We start from the raw sequence: 26,291 nt of genomic DNA, 5'->3' as shown, positions 1-26,291 counted from the left end.
CTCCCGTGTATCACGGGCTCCTCAGTTTTATGCTTTGTGTGGAAGGAGGCACACATCCACTCATGCATTCTCATTTTAGTTATATCGGTTGGAAGAAAAGTGGGCCCCCACGGGGCCCCCGGCATGTTCCCTTCTCACCCCACTACGTCGGCGGTGCTGTTAAGGTTGAGGTACCCATTGTGGGTACAAAGGCCGGAGCCTCATGCCGTCTCCTTCACCATCCCTTAGCGGCTCTGGGAGAAGTGGGATCCTGAGCGGTCATCCATTCACTGGGACCGTGCTCCCTCCGCAGCCCCTGTGGGCAGGAGTTGAGTTATCCTCAGGGACCGGGCCCTGCATCACTAAGGTACTCTGTATCCCCATGGGGGATGTGCATGGAGCGCCTTCATCCCGGACGCTGCAGCAGCTGCTTATTTGTGACGGCCGGCGGACTTCCGCGACGACCGCGCCTGTTTGTCGGCCGCGGTCTTAAATTTAGTCCCCGGCTTCAATTGCGGCCTAGTAGCAAAACTCCCGCCCCCGGGCCTGTCTATCAGGGGTAAGGGCGGGACTGCCGACCTGACGTCGGTTGTGAGGGCCGGAGCATCCTGTATGTTTCCTCCCCCCTCACTGATCACTGTGGGGACTCCAGATTCCCGCACTTTTCTAGCGCCGCCCATGGCCCCACTCCTCCCCAGGGAGCTCCGGCAGCCATTTTTTTGGCATTCTGCCTGTGGAGGATTTCCAGGAAAGAGGTCTGCAACGCTGGGAGACCTAAGGCAGGGAATCTGGAGGACACACACTCCGCTTTTTAGCGGTCGGTAAGCCACACCGGTCACCCGGTGCTGGTCCCCTTAGGGTGCCGGAATAGATACTATATATATATTTATATATTTCTGTTTGGTCGGGCTGTATACCCTTTCCCATATACCCTCAGTGATCACTCTCCTAGGAGACAACAGCATGTCGTCCACAAGGAGCAAGGGTGCCAAGGCACAGGGTTATTTTGCGACCTGTACCTCTTGTGCGGCTAAGTTACCTGCGGGTTCCACCTACCCTCACTGTGAGCAATGCTCAACCCCTGTTTTGCTTGCTCAGCCGGAGCCTCGGTCACTAGTGGGCCCCTCGGCTCAGGTAGAACCCCTTGCTCCCCCTGTCCAGGCGGCAGGGACAGAGTTTGCAGTTTTTGCTGAAAAACTCTCTGAGTCACTCTCACAATCCATGGCTCAGTCTATGGACAAATGGTCTGCCAAGCTGCTTGAAGCTTTGCAGTCCAGACCGGTCCTTCCACAGGCCCCGGGCCCTGTTGGATCTTCGCCTCCAGGCCCCTCTCTGTCCGCGCCGCAGCACGTTCCCAGGGGGGGCCCTAGGTCTCATGTGGAGGACTCCGGCCCGGACCATAGTCCCAGACCGGCTAAGCGGGCCCGCTGGGAATCTTCCCCGACTTCTTCACGCTGCTCGGGTTCCCAGCTTGAGGACTCTCTGAAGGACGAGGCGGACGTCGCAGCTCAGGGCTCTGACCCTGACGTTGCTCTCAATCTTGATACACCTGAAGGGGACACCATAGTAAATGACCTTATCTCGTCCATCAACCAGGTGTTAGATATATCTCCCCCGCCGCCACCTGTAGAGGAGGCGACTTCTCAGCAGGAGAAACACCAGTTTCGGTTCCCTAAACGTACACGGAGTGCGTTTTTTCGATCACTCTAACTTCAGAGATGCTGTCCAGAAGCCCAGAGCGGTTCCGGACAAGCGCTTTACTTAGCGCCTTACTGACACACGTTACCCCTTCCCCTCTGACGTTGTTAAGGGTTGGGCTCAATGTCCCAAGGTGGATCCCCCAGTCTCTAGATTGGCGGCTAGATCTGTGGTATCGGTTGCAGATGGCTCATCGCTAAAGGATGCCACTGACAGGCAGATAGAGCTCCTGGTGAAATCCATCTATGAAGCCACGGTCGCGTCTTTTGCCCCGGCTTTTGCAGCCGTGTGGGCACTCCAAGCTATCTCAGCTTGTCTGGCTGAGATTACTGCGGTCACACGTAATTCTGCTCCGCAGGTTGCGTCTTTGACTTCTCAGGCGTCAGCTTTTTCTTCCTACGCCATGAACGCAGTTCTAGACTCTGCTAGCCGTACAGCGGTGGCATCCGCTAACTCTGTGGCAGTCCGCAGGGCCATGTGGCTGCGCGAATGGAAGGCAGACTCGGCTTCCAAGAGGTTCTTAACCGGATTGCCGTTTTCTGGCGACCGCTTGTTTGGCGAACGATTGGATGAGATTATTAAGGAATCCAAGGGAAAGGACTCCTCCTTACCCCAGTCCAAACCGAAGAGACCTCAGCAACGGAAAATACAATCGAGGTTTCGGTCCTTTCGTCCCTCCGCCAAGCCCCAATCCTCTTCGTCCAGCAGGCCGGAGAAAGGCCAGAGGAACTCCTATGCGTGGCGGTCCAAGTCACGCCCCCAAAAGGCCGCAGGAGGCACTGCTTCCAAGGCAGCCTCCTCATGACTCTCGGCATCCCCGAACCGCATCCTCGGTCGGTGGCAGGCTCTCCCGCTTTTGCGACGCCTGGTGGCCACATGTTCAAGACCGATGGGTGAGAGACATTCTGTCTCACGGTTACAGGATAGAGTTCAGCTCTCGTCCCCCGACTCGTTTCTTCAGAACCTCTCCGCCCCCCGAGCGAGCCGATGCACTTTTTTAGTCGGTGAACGCTCTGAAGACAGAAGGAGTTGTGATCCCTGTTCCCCCCCCAGGAACATGGTCGCGGCTTTTACTCCAACTTGTTTGTGGTGCCAAAGAAGGACGGCTCGTTCCGTCCCGTTCTGGACCTCAAACTGCTCAACAGACATGTGAGCACCAGACGGTTTCGGATGGAATCTCTCCGCTCGGTCATCGCTTCGATGTCACAAGGAGACTTCCTAGCATCGATCGACATCAAGGATGCTTATCTCCATGTGCCGATCGCACCCGAACATCAACGCTTTTTGCGTTTCGCCATCGGGGACGAACACCTTCAGTTCGTGGCTTTGCCCTTCGGCCTGGCGACAGCCCCAAGGGTGTTCACCAAGGTCATGGCATCTGTTGTGGCGGTCCTACACTCTCAGGGCCACTCGGTGATTCCCTACTTAGACGATCTTCTGGTCAGGGCACCCTCTCAGATGGCGTGTCAAAACAGCCTTTCCGTCGCTCTGGCGACTCTCCAGCAGTTCGGGTGGATCATCAACTTCCCAAAATCCAAGTTGACACCGACCCAATCACTGACGTACCTTGGGATGGAGTTTCATACTCAGTCAGCAGTAGTCATGCTACCGCTGGACAAACAGCTTTCGCTGCAGGCAGGGGTGCAATCTCTTCTTCGGGGTCAGTCACACCCCTTGAGGCGCCTCATGCACTTCCTGGGGAAGATGGTGGCAGCGATGGAGGCAGTGCCCTTCGCGCAATTCCATCTGTGGCCACTCCAGTGGGACATTCTCCGCAAATGGGACAGGAGGTCGACTTACCTCGACAGGAACGTCTCTCTTTCCCTTGCAACCAAGATGTCACTTCAGTGGTGGCTCCTTCCCAACTCTCTGGGAAAATCCTTCCTACCCCCCACCTGGGCTGTGGTCACCACGGACGCGAGCCTGTCAGGGTGGGGGGCGGTTTTTCTCCACCACAGGGCTCAGGGAACCTGGACTCCGATAGAGTCATCCCTTCAGATCAATATTCTGGAGATAAGGGCAGTGTATCTAGCCCTATTGGCCTTTCATCGGTGGCTGGAGGGCAGGCAGATACGGATCCAGTCGGACAACGCCACTGCCGTCGCATACATCAACCACCAAGGCGGTACTCGCAGTCGTCAAGCCTTCCAGGAAGTCCGACGGATTCTGCAGTGGGTGGAAGCCACAGCTTCCACCATCTCCGCAGTTCACATCCCGGGCGTAGAAAACTGGGAAGCAGATTTTCTCAGTCGACAGGGCATGGACGCGGGGGAATGGTCTCTTCACCCAGACGTGTTTCGAGAGATCTGTCGCCGCTGGGGAACGCTGGACGTCGATCTCATGGCGTCACGGCACAACAACAAAGTTCCGGCATTCATGGCCCGGTCTCAAGATCACAGAGCTCTGGCGGCGGACGCATTAGTTCAGGATTGGTCGCAGTTTCGACTGCCCTATGTATTTCCTCCTCTGGCGATGCTGCCCAGAGTGCTGCGCAAAATCAGGTCCGACTGTCGTCGCGCCATTCTCGTCGCCCCAGATTGGCCGAGGCGGTCGTGGTACCCGGATCTGTGGCATCTCACGGTGGGTCAACCGTGGGCGCTCCCAGACCGCCCAGACTTGCTGTCACAAAGGCCGTTTTTCCATCTGAATTCTGCGGCCCTCAACCTGACTGTGTGGCCATTGAGTCCTGGCTCCTAGCGTCCTCAGGGTTATCTCAAGATGTCATTGCCACTATGAGACAGGCCAGGAAACCAACGTCCGCCAAGATCTATCACAGGTCTTGGAGGATCTTCTTATCCTGGTGCTCTGATAATGGTTTTACTCCCTGGCCCTTTGCCTTACCCACTTTTCTTTCATTCCTTCAATCCGGAATGGACAAGGGTTTGTCTCTCGGCTCTCTCAAGGGACAAGTATCGGCGCTATCCGTATTTTTTCAAAAGCGTCTAGCCAGGCTTCCGCAGGTCCGCACGTTCCTGCAGGGCGTTTTCCACATAGTCCCACCTTACAAGCGTCCGCTGGAACCCTGGGACCTTAACAGGGTGCTAACGGCTCTTCAGAAACCACCTTTCGAGCCGCTGCGGGATGTCTCTTTATCACGTCTTTCGCAGAAGGTGGCATTTCTAGTGGCAGTTACATCGCTCCGTAGAGTGTCGGAGCTGGCAGCGCTGTCATGCAAAGCCCCCTTCCTGGTTTTTCACCAGGATAAGGTGGTTCTGCGTCCGGTCCCGGAATTTCTCCCTAAGGTGGTATCCCCTTTTCATCTCAATCAGGATATCTCCTTACCTTCATTTTGCCCTCATCCAATTCACCAATGTGAAAAGGATTTGCACTCATTAGATCTGGTGAGAGCACTCCGGCTCTACGTGTCTTGCACGGCGCCCCTGCGCCGTTCAGATGCCCTCTTTGTCCTTGTCGCTGGCCAGCGTAAGGGTTCGCAGGCTTCCAAGTCAACCTTGGCTCGGTGGATCAAGGAACCGATTCTTGAAGCCTACCGTTCTTCTGGGCTTCCGCTTCCTTTGGGGCTGAAAGCCCATTCTACCAGAGCCGTGGGTGCGTCCTGGGCATTGCGGCACCGGGCTACGGCTCAGCAGGTGTGTCAGGCAGCTACCTGGTCTAGTCTGCACACTTTCACGAAACACTATCAGGTGCATACCTATGCTTCGGCAGACGCCAGTCTAGGTAGGCGAGTCCTTCAGGCGGTGGTTGCCCACCTGTAAGAGGGGGTCGTTTTCGGCTCTTTTTTATCGAGGTATTCTTTTACCCACCCAGGGACTGCTTTTGGACGTCCCAATTGTCTGGGTCTCCCAATGGAGCGACAAAGAAGAAGGGAATTTTGTTTACTTACCGTAAATTCCTTTTCTTCTAGCTCCTATTGGGAGACCCAGCACCCGCCCCTGTTCCCTTCGGGCAGTTTGTTCTTTTGTGTACACATGTTGTTCATGTTGAAATGTTCTTTTGGTTCATGGTTTTCAGTTCTCCGAACATCCTTCGGATTGAATTTACCTTAGACCAATTTATAAGTTTCCTCCTTCCTGCTTTTGCACCAAAACTGAGGAACCCGTGATGCACGGGAGGGTGTATAGGCAGAGGGGAGGGGTTACACTTTTTAAAGTGTAATACTTTGTGTGGCCTCCGGAGGCAGAAGCTATACACCCAATTGTCTGGGTCTCCCAATAGGAGCTAGAAGAAAAGGAATTTACGGTAAGTAAACAAAATTCCCTTCTTTTGCAGATGAAACGGACATCCTAAAGTGGGATCTGCTGCTCTCTGACTTCCTTCATCAGAGGAAGTGCGAGTGATGTGGCCGCAGATTGGCTACAGGGTTCACATGATAATGTTACATGAATTCTGGAAGAGTCAGCACTGATATTGCCGGAACAGTGCCAACACTGGTGGCAAGTACAAGGCTGGTGTTATTTTATGTGGGGAAATATGGTGTTTAAGAAATCATTGCCCTAACTAGTAGACAATCCCTTTAAGGCTATGTGCCCACGTGTGTGCTCTGCACCGCAGCTAAAAGGTGCGCTTCAGAGTGCAGCTGAAAAGCTCCGTTCTGAAGCGCATGGTGCCGGCAGAGAACGTGCGCTCTGCATGCTAACTCTCCCTATAGACAGCATGCAAACCGCACGGAAGAAGTGACATGTCACTTCTTAGAACGCACGCTTCGGGCAGCAGCCGAAGCGCTGCGCTCTAATACGCCACGTGGGCACAGCTCCTGCACAATCTCCATAGATTGTGCAGGGGACGCAGGACGCATGCAGTTACGCTGCGGTGCAGATCGCAGTGTAACTGCATGTAAACACGCAACGTGGGCACGTAGCCTTATGCAGATAAATGCACTAATAGTATGGAGCGGACTCAGGAACTGAGCCCACTCCATACAGCACAGGTGCTGGCAGTGTTATACAGCCGCCTCTAAAGAGTAAAGGGGGCTTTACACGGTAGCGATATTGCTAGCAATTTCTAGCGATAGCGAGCGTGTAAGTACCCGCCCCCGTCGCGCATGCGATTGTTTGTGATCACTGCAGTAGCGAACATTATCGCTACGCAGCGTCACACATACCTGGTCGGCGGCATCGCTGTGACTGCCGAACAATCCCTCCTTCTAGGGGGAGGGACGTTTGGCATCACAGCGACGTCACCACAACGTCACTAAGCGGCCGGCCAATGAAAGCGAAGGGGCGGAGCTGAGCGTGATGTAAACATCCCGCCCACCTCTTCCTTCTGCATTGCGGCCGGTAAGGAGACGGTCCTCGCTCATGCGGTGTCACACATAGCGATGTGTGCTGCTGCATGAGCGATGAACCACAACGCTAAACAACCCTTACCAATTTTTGAGTTTGGGACGACCTCTCCATGGTGAACGATTTTCACCATTTTTGAGGTCGCCTAAGGTCGCTGGTAAGTATTACACGCTGCGATATTGTTAATGACGCCGGATGTGCGTCACTAACAATGTGACCCCGACGATAAAACATTAACGATATCGTAGCGTGTAAAGCCCTCTTAAATGTTGGTGTAAAAGTTAGGTTTTATTCCAACAGCTTACTGTCTTAGGGTACATGCCCATGATCAAGACCCGCCGTGTCCAGAACACAGCGGGTCCTAACCTGTGGGGCTGCAAGTATCCCCTGCAGGAGACCACAGCTGCCCATGCTCATGATCAGGGATTGGGGTACTGCGGTCTTTTGCTTGTGTTCGCCCTACAGAGAACGCTTGCGACTCAGCAGCAAAGAATAGCCATGCTTGCGTCACGGAAAGCCGCACCGCAGGTCAGTTTTCGCTGCGGGCCATACACGCACAGTGGGCACGGGATTTCTAGAAATCCCATGCAGTGTGCTTGCACTGTACAACACAGCGTTTTGGAAGCAGCAAAAACACACTGTGTCCAAAATACTACAAACACTGATCATGGTCGCACAGCCTTGGATGACACTTTCAATTTACACAACAGCATTAAAGAGGGGGTGTGCTTACGGCAACCACACCTAACACATTGCAGGATGCAGATTGCTTGTCTACTGACGCCACACGTCTGCTATTATTATTCCTTTAAAGCGCCCCTTCAAGTATAGGCTAACAAGCAATAACAGTTTTAAATGGTAACTGTGTTTTCTCCAATAGTACATGTCTTATACACTTAGATTCTCTATCATAGATTACAAGAGAGATCAACTAGCAGGTTAAAACATAACAGTAAACAGAACAGTCCAATGATTTATATCCAAAAAGTTTCCTAACAAAAGGAGTCCATACCTGGTCCTGAAGAAAGAGGTCACTGGCCATATGTACAATGCGATCCACAAGGATGATCCCTCCAATGCTATCAATATCCATGTCGGATACCAGTGTGAGCACGTGAATGGCTTCCACCAGCAGCTGTCTGTATTCAGGCTGAGGGACATGGTTGAGGACGGACTCGACGTGTACAGCAAATTTGATTTCACAAGCAGTCATCTGATTGAAAGAAAAGTAATTTCAGGCAATAAAACTGCTTACAAAGACTAAACGCAACGTGTCGTATCTGGACAAACTGAAGAGCAGGGCGCAAATATATCTCTCTTCCAGCTGTCGTGTTAGATGGTGTTTTCTCACTATAAGCACCCATGGCAAATCGATTGCATGAAGCAAAATGTCTTCTTAGTCTGGCTACCCTTTGGGACCACCACGTATTCCTAGTGTTAGGAGGGTTGTAATACTTGATAAAGCTCACAAGCCTCTTTAACTTTCATACAAAACAACGGCACACGTCACCACTGGGTCAGAATTCATGTCATTGATTTAAGTGGAAGTTTCAAAAATCAGGGATGACTGTAATGGCAAATCGTACCGGGTTCTGCTGACTTTCCCTTCACTGGAAACAAGAATTGAAATTATTACGGCTAAATCTGACGGAATCGGCAACACCCGATCATAATGGGGCCTCTGCCATTACATTGATCAGCCACATATGTCATTATAATAAAACTATCAATAGGCGGAGAAAGTAAAAGGAAAAACCGGGCACAGCTCCCAGCCGGCAATTAGTGCAAAGTATCACCTGTCTCAATAGACGGGAACAATGTTCGCTAGTGTGGAACTGCCACAAGGAGTGCACCTCACAGGAAAACTTGAAAGCAGTACATCAAATCAATAGATCGGAGGGCACTCACCAATTGAAGGCAGAAATCTTGTGTTTATTATTTAAATGGAGCAGGCATAAAAGTACGGATGGGAGAGGGACCGACCACCCACGGTCGCCCGTGGATGGTGGGTCCCTCTCCCCTCCGTCCTTTTACGCCTGCTCCATATAAAAAATAAACACAAGATTTCTGCCTTCAATTGGTGAGTGCCCTCCGATCTATTTTTGTTATAAAACTGTATATCATGCTATGCACTATGGCTTTCTACTATAACATACACTAAGGCCCATCATTGTCTTGGCACCTTCTGTCTGGAGTAAAAATGGTTTTAATAGTGAATAATTGGGAAGTATCCAAATAAATTAAATTAGCTTTTTTTATATTTGATGTTAACAATTGTTTTTTTTTTATGTTTGACAATGTAGATGTGGCTTCCCTTATCACAATGTATTAGCACAATTCATGAATTAAAGCTTTTTTTAAAATGCCGCAACATTTTGCAGTAATTGTATTCCAATTGTCCAATTTTAGTTTTGTAGAATTTAATTTAAACCAGAGAAATTTTAAAGGATTGTGTGAGTTTTTACTTTAAAAAGGCACAAAAAAAAATAACACAAAAAAAAGTGCAACTTTGAATTTGCGAAAAATTCACAGTATACTCTAAGAGGAAAGATTTAGCACAATAAATGGTTAATTTCTGTTAAAATGGTAAGATAGGACCAGGTGGGCTAGCCTGCACTCACATCAATGAGCTGTGGGTTCCCATAACACCTGGGCTATGTTCACACGTTGCTTTTTTCAGCAACAAAACCCGCTGTTCTATCAGCAATAAAGCTGTTTCCAAAAAGCAGCTTTTGCTGCATTTTTGCAGTTTTTAAATTGTATAAAACTCATAGAAAAAGCACTGCGAAAACGCAATATGTGAACAAAGCCTTAAAGACGTTTCCCCACAAAGTTAATTTTAAAGTTTGTTTTACTCAATAGATCTTGGAATAATAATATACATAATTGGATGTGTATAAAAAAAATAAACTAAAAAATGTTCCTGTGCTGAGATAATTTATACATGTGCCCCTGCTATGTACTGTGTAATGGCTGTGTTTGACCATACAGGGACATGGACATGGTCTGATCATATCACAGCTCCTGGGTTGGGGAGGATACAAAAAAACTATAAAAACACTACAGCAGGGGGATCATAGAAGATTCTTTTTGTGAGGTAAAACATTTCCAATGTTTTACCTCAAAGAAAGAATCATTTGTGATTCCATGCTGTAATGTCTACATTTTTACTTGTGCATTACTCCTGCCCAGGTGTGGTGGTATAATCAGACCTGGTACGGTCAAGACACGGCCATTACACAGTACATAGCAGGGGCTCATATATATAAGATTATCCCAGGACAGGAACATTTTTTTTAATCACATCCGATTGTGGAAGTTATTATTATTACAAGATCTATTGATTAAAATTAACATTATTTGTGAATAAACCCCTTTTATCTGTTTCACTGATTCTTCTTCCACTAATGATAAGTACACTAACCACTGCCCAGCTGGATAGTTCCACAACTTTGAGATGCTGTAACCTGGTCGTTCAACCATCACAATTCAGGCACTTGCCAAAGTTCTTTAGATTTTTAGTCTCTCAAAATGTTCTTACTTTCAACACATCAATGTCAACAACCGGATTTTCACTTGCCTAATGCATCTCTACCCTTGACAGATCACAACAGGATAATCGAGTTACTCAATTCACGTCAGTAGCAGATCAGTGATCAATTAACTTGTAATAGATTTGAGTCTAGTTTCCTTTATGGCCAATAGATATTTGACATTACCTCTCTTGTGCTTGAAGAGGGAAGTACGTATCCATCAATGGACAAACCATGGCACTGAAGACAAAGATATAATGAGGAAACATTTTGTAAATATAAAAAGGATGAATACACATGAACAACAACAGTCCTTTATAACTTCAGTAAAGACTATGCTGTTTATATCATCAAGACTATAAGGAAAATGGCAAAGTGCACATGTATTTTGATACATGTGCCTTTCAAGAACAATTGGATAAAATCTATTTATACCTGTGATTTAGGTCTGATTCATACTGACTCTTGTATTGCGTTTCATGGGATATGATGTTATGAAATTTGTATTGTTTGTTAGCCAGCATGAAAATAAGCATTTTTTTTCAATTGACTTGCTTTTCCAACCAGCAGTCATTTTCCTGCTATGAGAGCTTTTGTCTTACATAGTCATAGCTCATTGGCAAGACAACCGTCAACCAGACCATTAAGTTAAATTTTGACATCCCAGTCACCTCTCTCCAACCGTTTAAATGGACTGTCCATTACTCAGGCAACACCTTGTCAATTATCATATTCTTCCACATAAAACAATAACAGGCTGTGCTCATCTCTGGTGCCTGAACAGCTTCAGTAACATCAGCACCAGATTTTCCTGGGCTCGCATGATGTTGTTATGTCACAACAGCCTTGCAGTCAGTCAGGGGCCTCATCAAACTCACTTTCTTTGGATGGAACTGACATCTGTAAGAAGTTAGAAAGCAGCAGCTCTCACTTCTTACAGATGTCAGTTTTTTCAGAAGGAAGTGAGAGTGAAGTGGTCCATTAGCGGTTGTTGACTGGCTGCAGGGCCCACATAACATAACGCCATGTGAGCCCCAGCGCTGATAATGCTGGATTGGCCAAATACTGGAGGTAAGTACAGGCTGTTATTATCTTAAGTGGAGGAATAAAGTGATTGAGAAGGGGTAGTCCGAGTAGTGGACAGAACCTTAAATTTCTTTATAACTGCTCGCCTCCCACTCCTTGTCATCTTCTAACCTAAAGCTGGTATCAGTCCTGCAAAATCAGTAGTACCATGCTTTCACCATCAGCAATTCTCCTAATCAGTGCTCTCACTTTCAGAGGCCATTGCTTGTTCAAAGACCATATTCTCTCTATGTGCAAAATCAATGATAACATTGTAGACTTCAGAACAATTAGTAACAGACCTTAGGGTCCCGTTACACATAGCGACGTACCAGCGATCCCACCAGCAATTTGACCTGGTCAGGATCGCTGGAATGTCGCTACATGGTTGCTGTTGAGCTGTCAATCAGGCAGATCTCCACAGCAACCAGTGACGAGCCATCAGTGACCCGTGTAACGACGGCTCCCTGCACACTCAGAACCGGCGCTCATCGGTCTCCTGCCGTCAAACACGCCGATGCGTGCTGCACAGCGGGAGACAAACAAGCAAAAAATGGTCCTGATTGTTTTGTCACGATCAGCGACCTCGCAGCAGGGGCTGCTCGCTGCTGCTTGTCACACACAGCGATATCGCTATGTGTGATGGGGGCTTCAGTCTTCAGTCTATATAATGGCATGGTAAGCTCAGCAGAAGAATAATGGCCAGAGCAGTCCCCAGCAACATCAAAATGAAAAGACTGGAGCTGTGTGAGATGTGTACTGCTGAAGACACATATGGAGCATAACATTCAGAGTAAAATTAAAAACATTCAGAATATTTTTGAAGGTGAATGACACACCAGATGGAGGGTATGACACCCGAGGCATAATTCATTTATGCAAGACACCAAAATACAATAGATTGTGTGCAAGTAGATAATATATGATCAATATAAAAACAGACTCACTTTCTGGAGAAGAGACCACACTTTTTCATAGAAACCAACAGGCACCCTGTTAATAGCTCCATCTAACCTCCTTCTTCTGAGCCACTGGCCTTGGTGATCATCCCAAACGAGCTGAGGTCCTGAGGTTGCAATAGGAGACAAAGTTCCAGTAGGAGAGGAAGGACTACTGCATCTCTGTAAAAAAACATGAAAAGATCATTTACAATTTAATTTTCAATTTGTATCCTACTCTTGTTTATAATGCTACTCCAAGATTTTTGAGCCAAAGCATGGGAAAGAAACTTAAATTCATATGGCTATCACTTAATGTGAACATTCCTAAATATGCTTAAATATTCAGAAACTCTTAGGTATATATATATAGATGCATACAAATATATATATATATATATACACTGTGTGCAGAATTATTAGGCAAATGAGTATTTTGATCACATGATACTTTTTATACATGTTGTCCTAATCCAAGCTGTATATGCTTCAGAGCCAACTACCAATTAAGTAAATCAGGTGATGTGCATCTCTGTAATGAGGAGGGGTGTGGTGTAATGACATCAACACCCTATATAAGGTGTGCTTAATTATTAGGCAACTTCCTTTCCTTTGGCAAAATGGGTCAGAAGAGAGATTTGACGGGCTCTGAAAAGTCCAAAATTGTGAGATGTCTTGCAGAGGGATGCAGCAGTCTTGAAATTGCCAAACTTTTGAAGCGTGATCACCTCAACAATCAAGAATTACATGGCAAATAGCCAACAGGGTCGCAAGAAGCGTGTTGGGCAAAAAAGGTGCAAAATAACTGCCCATGAAATGAGGAAAATCAAGCGTGAAGCTGCCAAGATGCCATTTGCCACCAGTTTGGCCATATTTCAAAGCTGCAACGTTACTGGAGTATCAAAAAGCACAAGGTGTGCCATACTCAGGGACATGGCCAAGGTAAGGAAGGTGAAAAACGACCATCTTTGAACAACAAACATAAGATAAAACGTCAAGACTGGGCCAAGAAAGATCTTAAGACTGATTTTTTAAAGGTTTTATGGACTGATGAGAGTAACTAAATGAGAGTGACTCTCGATGGCCAGATGGATGGGCCAGAGGCTGGATCAGTAAAGGGCATAGAGCTCCACTCCGACTCAGACGCCAGCAAGGTGGAGGTGGGGAACTGGTATGGGCTGGTATCATTAAATATGAACTTGTGGGACCTTTTCGGGTTGAGGATGGAGTGAAGCTCAACTCCCAAACCTACTGCCAGTTTCTGGAAGACAACTTCTTCAAGCAGTGGTACAGGAAGAAGTCGGTATCGTTCAAGAAAAGCATGATTTTCATGCAGGACAATGCTCCATCACATGCATCCAACTACTCCACAGCGTGGCTGGCCAGTAAAGGTCTAAAAGATGAAAAAATAATGACATGGCCCCCTTGTTCACCTGATCTGAACCCCATAGAGAACCTGTGGTCCCTCATAAAATGTAAGATCTACAAGGAGGGAAAACAGTACACCTCTTGGAACAGTGTCTGGGAGGCTGTGGTGGCTGCTGCACGCAATCTTGATCGTAAACAGATCAAGCAACTGACAGAATCTATGGATGGTAGGCTGTTGAGTGTCATCATAAAGAAAGGTGGCTACATTGGTCATTAATTTTTTGGGGTTTTGTTTTTGCATGTCAGAAATGTTTATTTCTAAATTTTGTGCAGTTATATTGGTTTACCTGATGAAAATAAACAAGTGAGATGGGAATATATTTGTTTTTTTATTAAGTTGCCTAATAATTCTGCACAGTAATAGTTACCTGCACAAACAGATATCCTTCTAAGATAGCCAAATTTAAAAAACCACTCCAACTTCCAAAAATAGTAAGCTTTGATATTTATGAGTCTTTTGGGTTGATTGAGAACATAGTTGTTGATCAGTATTAAAAAAAAATCCTCTAAAATACAACTTGCCTACTAATTCGGCACACGGTGTGTATATATACACACACACACACACACAGTGAAATAAGTGTTGAACACGTCACAAATTGTCTTGGTAAGTATATTTCTAAAAGGTGCTATTGACATACATTTCTCACAAGATGTCGGTAACAATCCAACCAATCCACACACAACGAGAAATCAAACCGTAAATGTTCATACATTAAGTTATGTGTAATAAAGAGAAATCACACAGAGAAAAAATATTGATCACATGGAGAGTGAGGTGCAAAAGCCATGGACGTTATGACACCAGCTAAACTCTATTAGTAATTAGAAAGCAACCCTGCCACTTAGTGAAACATTATATCAGCTGGTTCAACTGATTGTTTATAAAAAGGTGTCTCATTACCAAGGTGCCAAACAAGAAACATCTCATGATGGGTAAAACCAGTGAGCTGTCTCCTTGGCAACTTTTTTGTTGCAAGACATACTGATGGCATGGTTTACAGAAGAATATCTAAACTATTGAAGATTCCTGAGAACACTCTTGAGGCAATAATGAGGAAGTGGAAAGAACATCATTTCACCATAAACCAGCCACGACCAGGTGCCCCCCCCACAAGATTTCAGATGGAGGAGTGAAGAGCATTATGAGAAGAGTTGTCCAAGAGCCAATGACCATCTATTGAGAGCTACACATAGACCTGGAATCAGCAGGTACAATTCTTTCAAAGAAAACAATAAGTAATGAACTCAACCTTCATGGCCTGTATGCATGCTCACCATGCAAGACTCCACTGTGATAGAAAACGTAGGTTCAAGCGTGATTAAAAAATTCACTCAGTAACATTTAGACAAGCCTGTGAACTACTGAAAGAATATAATCTGGTCAGATGAGATCAAAATTGATCTATTTGAATGTCATAATACACACTTTTTTGGAGTCCAAAAGGCACTGCATATCACCCCCAAGACACCATTGGATGGGTTGTTACTGATATCTGCTGAGAAATTTATGTCAATAGCACCTATAGAAATAAATTTACTTAGAAAATTAGCGACATATTCAATACTTATATCACCCGCTGTATACACACACAAACAATTAATATATGATAATCAACTAACTTATAAGAATAATTTGGTGAGAAATTGATAATATAATAAAATACAGCAGTAAATCTTTGGAATCCATAAAGATGATAAATCACCTCTATGGTGAAACAGAACACAATAGAATATTTAGGCCCTGTGCGCACTGGAAAACAGAATTTTATTCAGAAAATTCCGCAGGGTCTGAAAGATTACCGCATTCGCGGTAAAAAAACGCGGTAAACCGCACCCAAAAACCGCATGCGGTTTGCCGCAGTTTTACCGAGGTATTGCTTCATGCGGGTTGGTACATGTGTTTTAATGCATTCAATGCAATAAAGCACATTGAAAGAAAAAAAAAAAAGTCATTTCCTTCTGAGATAGATAGTAGATAGATAAATAGACAGATAGAAGAATAGATAGAGGGATAGATAGAGGGATAGATAGAGGGATAGATAGATAGAGGACAGATCAATCAAAAATTGACACGCTGCATTTCTCCCGAGCTGTAGTGTGTTCACATTACCGGCCGTGGAAAATGACCTGTGGTTACCTCTCTGCTGTCTCGTTGCGAGGCTGCATTCAGTAGTGTGTCAGTCGCGGCTGGATGGAAGCAACATAGGACCTCCGTGAATTACGCCGGAGCTGTGTGTTTGGGGGGGTTAATAAAATGGTGAAAGAGGGGCTTTTTTGTGTTTTATTTAAAATTAAGGATTTTTCGGTGTGTGCGTTTACTCACTTTACTTATAGGTTAATCATGAAAGCTGTCTCATAGACGCTGCCATGATTAAAGCCTGGACTTAGTGGCGGCGATCCGCTGCCATTAACTCATTATTACCCTGATTTCCACCGCATCACGGCAACAGGAAGAGCCGGGGACACTCCGGGACTGTCACATAATGGATGCGACAGTCCTAGGGCAGCTGCGGGCTGATATTCTCGGCTGCGGGGGGGGGGGGGGGGGGAGGGGTTCATTAACCCTGCCCCTCGCTGTTCCCAGCCTGAGAATACCGGGCCGCCACTGTGTGTTTACCTCGGCTGGAAGGTAAAAATACGGCGGAGCCCGCGTTTGTTTATTTTTATATGTCCGTTTGATTTGTATGTGCATTCTATATGTCTGTGTGTGAGTGCGATGTGTGGACAAACTTACACAACATTTATAAATGAGCAGAATCATTACCCATGCAAACATGGAGGTTTATAAAAAATGTTGTTCCCAAGTTTTGGGATGGTCATACAGCAGTGCTTCACAAGAGATGAAGAGAGCGACAACATCCATGGTAGAAAAAAAGCATCCTCTTCTTTATTAAAGGGAACCCGTCAGCAGGTTTTTCCCTTATGAGCTTCGGCCACCACCAGTGAACTCCGATATACAGCGTTCCAGGTTCCCTTTAATGCATCACATAACACAAGGAGACAACGTTTCGACCTTACAAGACAGATAGGTCTTTATCAAGCCAAGGCAGCGCTTCACAAAACTGGTCTCACATTTTTGTCTTGGGTCAGGATCTTAGAATTCCTTTCCTTCCCAAACTGGCAAACCATTACCTGACTGAAATATAGAATATCAACTTCTTTCAACGAAATGATGAAAATAGGTGGAATAGCTTTTCAATAGCGCTTATTCACTGAAGGCTCCTAGTTATGCAGGTTTGTTTTTGCACGTCAACATGGAATCATCTACTGTATATACTTACCTATTTCAGGCAAGTATGGGTCACCACTAAAGTTCTACAATAGAAAGAGTAAGCGAAATCTAAAGAATTGGTGGTTTTACCGTAGATCTGGAGGAGTAGATGCTGGTGTTTACAGAATGGCCATACAAGAACTACAGGAGAACACAGAAAATAATGTGGGTGAATAGTAAATCTAACAGATGTGCACATGGATCTTATCGTTAGAAGCAAACTGACAGATACAGATCCAGAAAGGGGGAGAGGCTGTTAGTAAATATTAGTGGAAAGATGCGGTTCAAGAGTTTGTCCCAATTATGGTAGATCTCATGTAATTGGCATTTAGAGACAATAAGCTACGGTAAATCATGCCAGCAGATACGGTCTGCCTAACTGCAGCCTCACACAACAAGATGAATATGCACTGGGGATGAGCAAATTGATTCTCAGGACGCTGGTCCGGTGGCCAGGTCAGTATCTTGTGGTCGGTGGATGACATCTCCAACTCCTCTTATGATTAGCCGGCCTGGCACGACGTTATTGTTGTGGCGTGATGTTACGCCAGGCTTGCTAATTAAAAGAGGAGCCAGGGATGTCGGCAGGTAGGAGGCGCTCTAAGGGCTCCTGTGCAGCAGTCTCTGAATACTGATCTGGCTGCCCAACCGGGTGAAATGTTGTACTTATTTCTAATATACACAGTTGTCTCATCATTATAAATGCGAAAATTGCAAAGTGATTTAAAAACAATTAATTTTGAAATTTTATGCTTATTAAAAATCCTTTCATTCTTAAGAATGGAAAAAATAATATTTCTTTTTCGCTCCTAATTGGGAGACCCAGACAATTGGGTGTATAGCTATTGCCTCCGGAGGCCACACAAAGTATTACACTTAAAAGTGTAAGGCCCCTCCCCTTCTGGCTATACACCCCCAGTGGGATCACTGGCTCACCAGTTTTGTGCTTTGTGCGAAGGAGGCAACACATCCACGCATAGCTCCACTGTTTAGTCAGCAGCAGCTGCTGACTATGTCGGATGGAAGAAAAGAGGGCCCATACAGGGCTCCCAGCATGCTCCCTTCTCACCCCACTTCATGTCGGAGGTGTTTGTTAAGGTTGAGGTACCCATTGCGGGTACGGAGGCTGGAGCCCACATGCTGCTTCCTTCCCCATCCCTTTTTACAGGGCTCTGGGTGAAGTGGGATTCTATCGGTCTCCAGGCACTGAGGCCGTGCTCCATCCACAGCCCCTGGTATCTGCTGGACATGGAGCGGAGTATCTTCAGGGACATGGCCCTGCTACATGGAGGTACTCTGTGTCCCTGTGGGGACCGCGCAGACACACGGCAGCACTGCTGGGTGTGTTAGTGCGCCAGGGACAGCGGCGCTGTCCGCACTAGTGCCATCGCACACCACAGCGTTGCTGGGTGTGTTAGTGTATTGGGTGACTACTGCGCTAACCGCCGCTGCCACTTTTATTTAAGGTGCCGCTGGGATTTGTGGTGCGCCGGGGACTTCCGCGCCGGCCAGCACTGATATGCCGGCCGCGCTTATTAACTCGAGTCCCCGGCTTCTGGGCCTAGTCTCCCTTCGTTACCGCCCACAGGCCTGACAGTCAGGGTAGGGGCGTGACGCTGCATAGCACAGCAGCGCTGAGAGCTGGAGTATGTTTTGCATACTCCACCCCTCTCACTGTGTGCACTGTGAAACCGGATTCCCGCACTTTCTCAGGCACGCCCACGGCTTCCTTCTCTACAAGGACGCCGGCAGCCATTAGTGTCAGTTTCTGTACGATACAGAGACAAGTGTGGAAGACCCTGGCATTCTGATAGTCACACAATCGCTGCAACAGGCGTTAAGCAGCACCTGTGGTGCTAACCCCACTAGTGCAGAAGTGCACTTATAGATATGCTTGTACTATATACATTGCACTGTTTGGTCGCACGTTGTATATACCCTCCTGGATTGTGCGGAGGAGTTATCAGCATATTCTCTGTGTAAAACAAAGGTGCAGAACCACATGTTTTTCTATGCAGCCGGTACAGCATGTACGGCTATACGGCCGGCAGGTTACATAGACCCCCATTATGTCTAACTCAGCCGGAGTCTCTGCTAATGGCCAGAGGATGAGGACGGTGTCTGCAGTATTTACTGACAGATTTTCTGAGACTATGGCTATGATACTAGAAGCCTAGCAGTCCGGACATGTCTCTCACAACATGGGCACTGTTGAATCATTGATCCATGGCCCCCCTCAGTGTGAACAACTAACAGCTCCGGGAATGTCACACGCATCCCAGAGTCACGGCTCTGCACAGACGTCAGTCCCAGACAGCCTAAGCGGGCTCACTATGAGCGGCCCTCGGTTTCATCAGGGTCCTAGCAGAAGGACTCTCTGTGTAATGAGGCGGAAGTAGCGGCTCAGGATTCTGATCCTGAGACCGCTCTCAATCTGGATACACCTAATGGTGACGCCATAGTGAATAATCTTATAGCGTCCATCAATAGAATGTTGGTTATTTCTCACCCAGCTCCTCCAGTGGAGGAGTCAGCTTCACGTATTTTTCTGGACCACTCTGCCTTCAGAGAGGCAGTCCAGGAACACCACACTTATCCAGATATGCGCTTCTCCAAACGGCTTAGGATACACGTTATCCCTGCCCCCTGACGTGGTCAAGGACTGGACCCAGTGTCCCAAGCGGCATCCTCCAATCTCCAGGCTTGTAGCTAGATCCATAGTTGCAGTGGGAGATGGAGCTGCACTTAAAGATGCCACTGACAGACAGATGGATCTCTGGTCTAAATCCATCTATGAGACTGTCGGCGCACCGTTGGCCCCAGCATTCTCACCCTTGGGGCACTCCAAGCTATTTCAGCTTGTCTTACACAGATTGACACGGTTACACGTACATCTGTGCCGCAGGTGGCATCCTTAACCTCTCAAATGTCTGCATTTGTTTCTTACGCGATTCAGGTTGCCCTAGACTCTGCGAACCGTACGGCAGTAGCCTACGCTGCTCCGTGTTTTTAAGCAGAGCCTGGTCTGCTCGTTAAGTGAATGGAAGGCAGATTCTGCTTCCAAAAAAGGTTGCTTAACCAGTTGCCTTTTTCTGCTGACCGACTGTTTGGTGAGCGTTTGGATGTAACCATTAAACAGTCCAGGGGTAAGGATTCATCCTTTCCTCAGCCCGGACACAACAAACCCCAACAGAGCAGGAGGCAGTCGTGGTTTCGGTCTTTTCGAGGCTCGGGCAGGTCCCATTTTTCCTCGTCCAATGTGGACTCAAAAGGATCAGAGGAGCTCAGATTCTTGGCGGGCTCAGTCACGCCCAAAAAAGAGACAGTCTGAAAACCCGCTTCCAAGGCGGCTTCCTCATGACTTGCGGCCTCCTCTCTCCGCATCCTCGGTCGGTAGCAGGCTCACCCGCCTTGGCGATATTTAGCTGCCATAGGTCAATGACCGTTGGGTGTGAGACATTCTGTCTCACGGGTACAGGATAGAGCTCACTTCTCGTCCTCCAACTCGATTCTTCAGAACTTCTCCACCTCCCGGCCGAGCCGCTGCTCTTCTGCAAACAGGGTGCACTCTATAGGCAGAAAGAGTGATGACCCCCGTTCCTCTTCAGGAACAAGGTCACGGTTTTTACCCCAAATTATTTGCGGTGCCTATAAGAACGGGCCGTTCCGTCCCGTTCTGGATCTAAAACTGCTCAGCAAGCTCGTGGACACCAGGCGGTTCCGGATGGAATCCCTCCGCCATGTCATCGCCTCAATGTCCCAAGGAGATTTCCTAGCATCATTAGGCATCAAGGATGCTTATCCACACGTGCCGATTGATCCAGAGCACTAGCGTTTCTACGCTTCGTTATAGCAGACGAACACCTTCTGTTCGTAGCTCTACCTTCCGGCTAGCGACAGTCCCACTGGTCTTCGCCAAGGTCAGGGCAGCAGTAGTCACAGTCCTGCACTCTCAGGGTCACTCTGTGATCCCATATTTAGACGATCTACTTGTCAAGGCACTCTCTTAGGAAACATGCCGACACTGCCCGAACGTTGCGCTGGAGACTCTCTAGAGTTTTGGGTGGATCATCAACTTTTTGAAGTCAGATCCGACCCCGACCCTATCGCTAACATATCTAGGCATGGAGTTTCATACTCTCTCAGCGATAGTGAAGCTTCCGCTAGACAAACAGCATTCACTACGGGCTGCAATCTCTTCTTTAAGAACCAGTCGCACACATTGAGACGCCTCATGCACTTCCTACGTAAGATGGTAGCAATGGAGGCAGTTCTTTTCGCGCAGTTTCATCTGCGTCCACTACAATGTGACATTCTCCGCCAATGGGACGGGGAGTCGACCTCCCTCAACAGAGTCGTCTTTCTTTCTCAGGCGGCCAAGGAATCTCTACGGTGGTGGCTTCTTCCCACCTCATGGTCAAAAAGAAGGTCCTTCCTATCCCCATCCTGGGCGATAGTTACGACAGACGCGAGTCTATCAGGGTGGGGAGCAGTTTTTCTCCACCACAGCGCTCAGGGTACGTGGACTCAGCAAGAGTCCACCCTTCAGATCAATGTTCTTGAACACAGAGCAGTGTATCTTGCCCTACAAACCTTCCAACAGCAGCTGGACAGCAAGCAAATCCGACTTCAGTCGGACAACTCCACAGCGGTGGCATACATCAACCACCAAGGAAGAACGCGCAACCGGCAAGCCTTCCAGGAAGTCCGGCAGGTTCTGATGTGGGTGGAAGACACGGCATCCACCATATCCACAGTTCACATCCCAGGCGTGGAAAACTAGGAAGCTGACTTCCTAAGTCGCCGGGGTGTGGCCGAAAGGGTATGGTCTCTTCACCCGGACGGGTTTCAGGAGATCTGGCGCCGCTGACAGAGGCCGGACGTCGATCTAATGGCGTCACGGCACAACAACAATGTGCCAGCTTCATGGCACGGTTTCACAATCATCGAGCTCTGGCGGCAGACGCCTTAGTTCAGCATTGGTCGCAGTTCCAGCTACCTTATGTGCCACCTCTGGCATTGTTGCCCAGAGTGCTGCGCTAGATCAGGACCGACTGCGGCCGCGCCATCCTCGTCGCTACAGATTGGCCGAGGATGTTGTGGTTCCCGGTTCTGTGGTGCCTCACGGTAGGCTAACCGGGGGCACTACCAGACCAATCAGACTGGCTGTCTCAAGGGCCATTCTTCCATTTGAATTCTACGGCCCTCACCCTGATGGTGTGGCATTGAGTCCTGGAACCTAGTGTCGTCAGGATTACCTCAGGACGTGGTTGCCACCATGAGACAGGCTAGCATACCAACGTCCGCCAAGATTGACCACAGGACGTGGAAGATATTCTTATCTCGGTGCTCGGCGCAGGGTGTTTCTCCCTGGCCGGTTGCATCGTCTATGTTTCCTTCCTTCCTGCAATCTAGGTTGGAAAAAGGGTTGTCGCTCAGTTCCCTTTAGGGACAAGTCTCAGCGCTATCTGTATTTTTTCAGAAACGACTTCCTCAGGTACGCACGTTCCTACGGGGAGTTTGTCGTCTCAGCACTCCGTACAAGCGGCCGTTAGAGCCCTGGGATCTGAACAAGGTTCTAATTGCTCTCCAGATGCCGCCTTTCGAGCCTTTGAAAGAGGTCTCCCTTCCCGCTTTTCTCGGGAAGTGGCCTTCTAGTAACGGTCTCGTCTCTTAGGAGAGTTTCCGAGCTAGCAACGCTCTCATACAAATCTCCCTTCCTGGTCCTTCACCAGGACAGGGTAGTTCTGCGTCCGATTCCGGAATTTCTCCCTAAGGTGGTATCCCACTTTCATATCAATCAGGATATCACCTCACCTTCTTTGTGTCCTCGTCCAGTCCATCAATTTCAGAAGGATTTGCATCTGTTGGTTCTGGTGAGAGCACTCAGGTTCTACTTCCCGCATGGCGCTCCTGCGCCACCCGGATGCACTCTTTGTCCTTGTCGCTGGTCGGCGTAAACAGTCGCAAGCTTCTGAATCCACCCTGGCTCGGGGGATCGAGGAACCAATTCTTGAAACCTACAGTTCTACTGGGCTTCTGGTTCTCTCAAGGCTGAAGGCCCATTCTACCAGAGCCGTGGGTGCATCCTGGGCATTACGGCACCAGGCTACGGCTCAGCAGGTGTGTCAGGCACCTACCTGATTGAGTCTGCATACTTTTACCAAGCATTTTCAGGTGCATACCTACGCTTCGGCAGACGCCAGCCTAGGTAGATAAGTCCTTCAGGCGGCGATTGCCCACCTGTAGGAAAGGGCTGTTTGACGGCCCTATCACGAGGTATTCTTTTACCCACCCAGGGACTGCTTTTGGACGTCCCAATTGTCTGGGTCTCCCAATTAGGAGCGAAAAAGAAGAAGGGAATTTTGTTTACTTACCGTAAATTCCTTTTCTTCTAGCTCCAATTGGGAGACCCAGCACCCGCCCTGTTTTCTCGGGGTTTTTCTGTTTTTTCGGGTACACATGTTGTTCATGTGGTATGGTTCAGTTCTCCGATGTTTCCTCGGATTGAATTGGTCTTTAAACCAGTTATTGGCTTTCCTCCTTCTTGCTTTGGCACTAAAACTGGTGAGCCAGTGATCCCACTGGGGGTGTATAGCCAGAAGGGGAGGGGCCTTACACTTTTAAGTGTAATACTTTGTGTGGCCTCCGGAGGCAATAGCTATACACCCAATTGTCTGGGTCTCCCAATTGGAGCTAGAAGAAAAGGAATTTACGGTAAGTAAACAAAATTCCCTTCTTTAAAATGTATGGCTCGTTGTATTTGTTACACATAGACCACCCCTGCAGTCCATCATTTATGGCCAGTCTCCTAGGTATGGGGAGTTGTGCTATAAAGGCTGGATCCAGCAGGCTTTGGAGACCCTGGCACAAAACTGCCGCTGTTTGTGGCATGATGAAGGGCGCACCTCAGGAAAGCAACAATGCAGCTTGTCTAATCAGTCAATCAATCACACTGCATAATAGAAAATCTGCAAAAAAAATCAAGACCATTATGAAGAATGGCAGGGGTTAATGGGGTGGTCCACTACACAGCACAGTGGCCACACATCGATGTAAAGCTCATAGAGAAGGCTTTTCTCAAATACCTTGTGTAGTCAATTGTGCCTTTGAGTGGCGCTATTGTGGTCCGCTCATCCCCATCATGTGACCACCTGGCTCTGTGACCTCTGCGATCCAGTGATGTCACATCAACTTCCAGTTGACCCGACATCACCGAGCTCTGCCCCAGTATTCCTGAGTGACTGGTCTGTGGGCAGAGATTCACTGCTCATCACAGCCCATCATCTCGCACGCTTTCTCCTTCACTGCAGAGCACCACAAGCAGGAGCGATACTTGGCTGTGACAAGCAGTGAAACTCCGCCCACAGCCCAGTCACTCAGGAAGACTGGGCCCACCTCGGTGATGTCAGGTCAACTGGAAGTTGACGTGACATCACCAGACCTCAGAGGTCACAGAGCGTGGGGGTTACGTGATGGGGATGGGCGGACCGCAATAGCACCGCTCAGAGGCACAATTGACTAGACAAGGTATTTGAGAAAAGCCTTCTCTACGAGCTTTACATCGATGTGTTGCCACTATGCTGAGTAGTGGACTGAACCTCCTGGTGTGACGCTATCAGCTCATTGTGTGGAATGTGGAATCCCAGCTAGAGGCAACAATGCTAAAAACTTACATTATATACTGTACTAGAATACTAACTTTGTCATTGTGTTACTATGGCCACAATGTAAAATAAGTTAATCCGCCAGATGTTACATTCCTGCTTTAACTGTTCTATAACAGGACACAGCTTGGCGAGTCTATAAAAATGTTTACGTTTCATTTCCTAAAGGACAACTATATATAGACAAAGACACATACATGACTCCAAATTAGTAAACTATATACTTTTTGCCTACATTAAAGGAATGCTGCCTTTTTACGCACACACAAACACAAGGACACCCCGCTATATTCTATTATTGATCTAATGCCTAGTAGATTGAGAGGCTTGCGCTTGAATTATGTAGATTTAGTTGCTGCTACAATTTTTTCTTTCCATCATCGTCTGATGTGCGACACCTGTCACCACCGCGGATCTGCTGTTCCCGGTATCAGTGGCTGAGAGAAATGCTCAGTTGCGGAGCTACACACCACAGCTCCATCAACAGAATAGTGGCCAAGGCCCGCACATCTGCTTCCTATTGAGTTGAATAGGGGCGAGACAGCAGTACCCTGCTGGGGCCACTATTCAGTTAACAGAGTTGTGGAACTTCACAAATGAGAACAGCTGCTTGGCGGGTATGTCAGGTGTAAAGGCTCCACCGACCTGACATCAATGTATTGAACAAACTCTTAAGGGTACTTTACACCATGCGATCTCGGTAGCGAGATCACAAACGATCGTACCCACCCCCATCGGTTGTGCAACACGGGCAAATCACTGCCCGTGGCGCACAACCTCCTTAGTCCCCGTCACACGGACTTACCTGCCCTGCGACGTCGCTCTGGCCAGAAAACCTCCTCCTTTCTAAGGGGGCGGTTCGTGCGGCGTTCCCAGCGACGTCACACGGCAGGCATCCAATAGAAGCGGAGGGGCGGAGATGAGCGGGACGTAATATTCCGCCCACCTCCTTCCTTCCGCATTGCCGGCGGGGCGCAGGTAAGGAGATGTTCGTCGCTCTTGCGGTGTTACACACAGCAATGTGTGGTGCCGCAGGAACGAGGAACAACATCGCTAATAAGCAGACAACGATTTTTGGTTTCAGGACGACCTCTACATGACAAACGATTTTGACCTCTTTTGCGATCGTTTAAGGTCGCTCGTAGGTATCACACACTGTGATCTCGTTAATGAAGCCGGATGTGCGTTACAAACACCGTGACCCCGACGATAATTCACTAACGATATTGCAGCGTGTAAAGCCCCCTTATTGAACACTACTCCTAAAATTAACCAACTACTCAGTGACGTATTCCTGTCTACTGAAAATTGAGCTTTAAACATTTTCTGGAATACTGGCAGAATACTGTTCCCTTTTACATAATTGATCCCAAGACTGACAGTCTTCTGACTACCATACAAAGCTCCCAGGCTTCCTGACCAAGAGACCAGTACAGTGATGGTGTTGTTACTAGAGGATGTCAGCT

The 26,291-nt window shown here is 47.9% G+C and overlaps 1 protein-coding gene across 4 annotated transcripts in view; it reads right to left on the bottom strand.

The window, feature by feature from the left end:
• Window positions 1-26,291, bottom strand: part of PHKA2 (phosphorylase kinase regulatory subunit alpha 2) — a 162,928-nt gene that overhangs the window by 9,934 nt on the left and 126,703 nt on the right. For 3 of the 4 annotated variants that reach the window (XM_075335438.1, XM_075335442.1, XM_075335440.1), the window contains 4 exons: window positions 17,249-17,299; window positions 12,466-12,639; window positions 10,640-10,693; window positions 7,933-8,133 (listed from right to left, as the gene is read on the bottom strand). In XM_075335438.1, coding sequence (XP_075191553.1) covers window positions 7,933-8,133; window positions 10,640-10,693; window positions 12,466-12,639; window positions 17,249-17,299 — 480 coding nt within the window. The remainder of the gene's footprint in view (window positions 1-7,932; window positions 8,134-10,639; window positions 10,694-12,465; window positions 12,640-17,248; window positions 17,300-26,291) is intronic. The other variant, XM_075335439.1, reaches the window with a different exon arrangement.

This window comes from Anomaloglossus baeobatrachus, chromosome 2 (assembly GCF_048569485.1).
Source record: "Anomaloglossus baeobatrachus isolate aAnoBae1 chromosome 2, aAnoBae1.hap1, whole genome shotgun sequence".
In the NCBI taxonomy this organism is placed as follows: Eukaryota; Metazoa; Chordata; class Amphibia; order Anura; family Aromobatidae; genus Anomaloglossus; species Anomaloglossus baeobatrachus.
The sequence above is the reverse complement of the archived record's forward strand: the minus strand, read 5'-3'. Positions and strand labels throughout refer to the sequence as shown.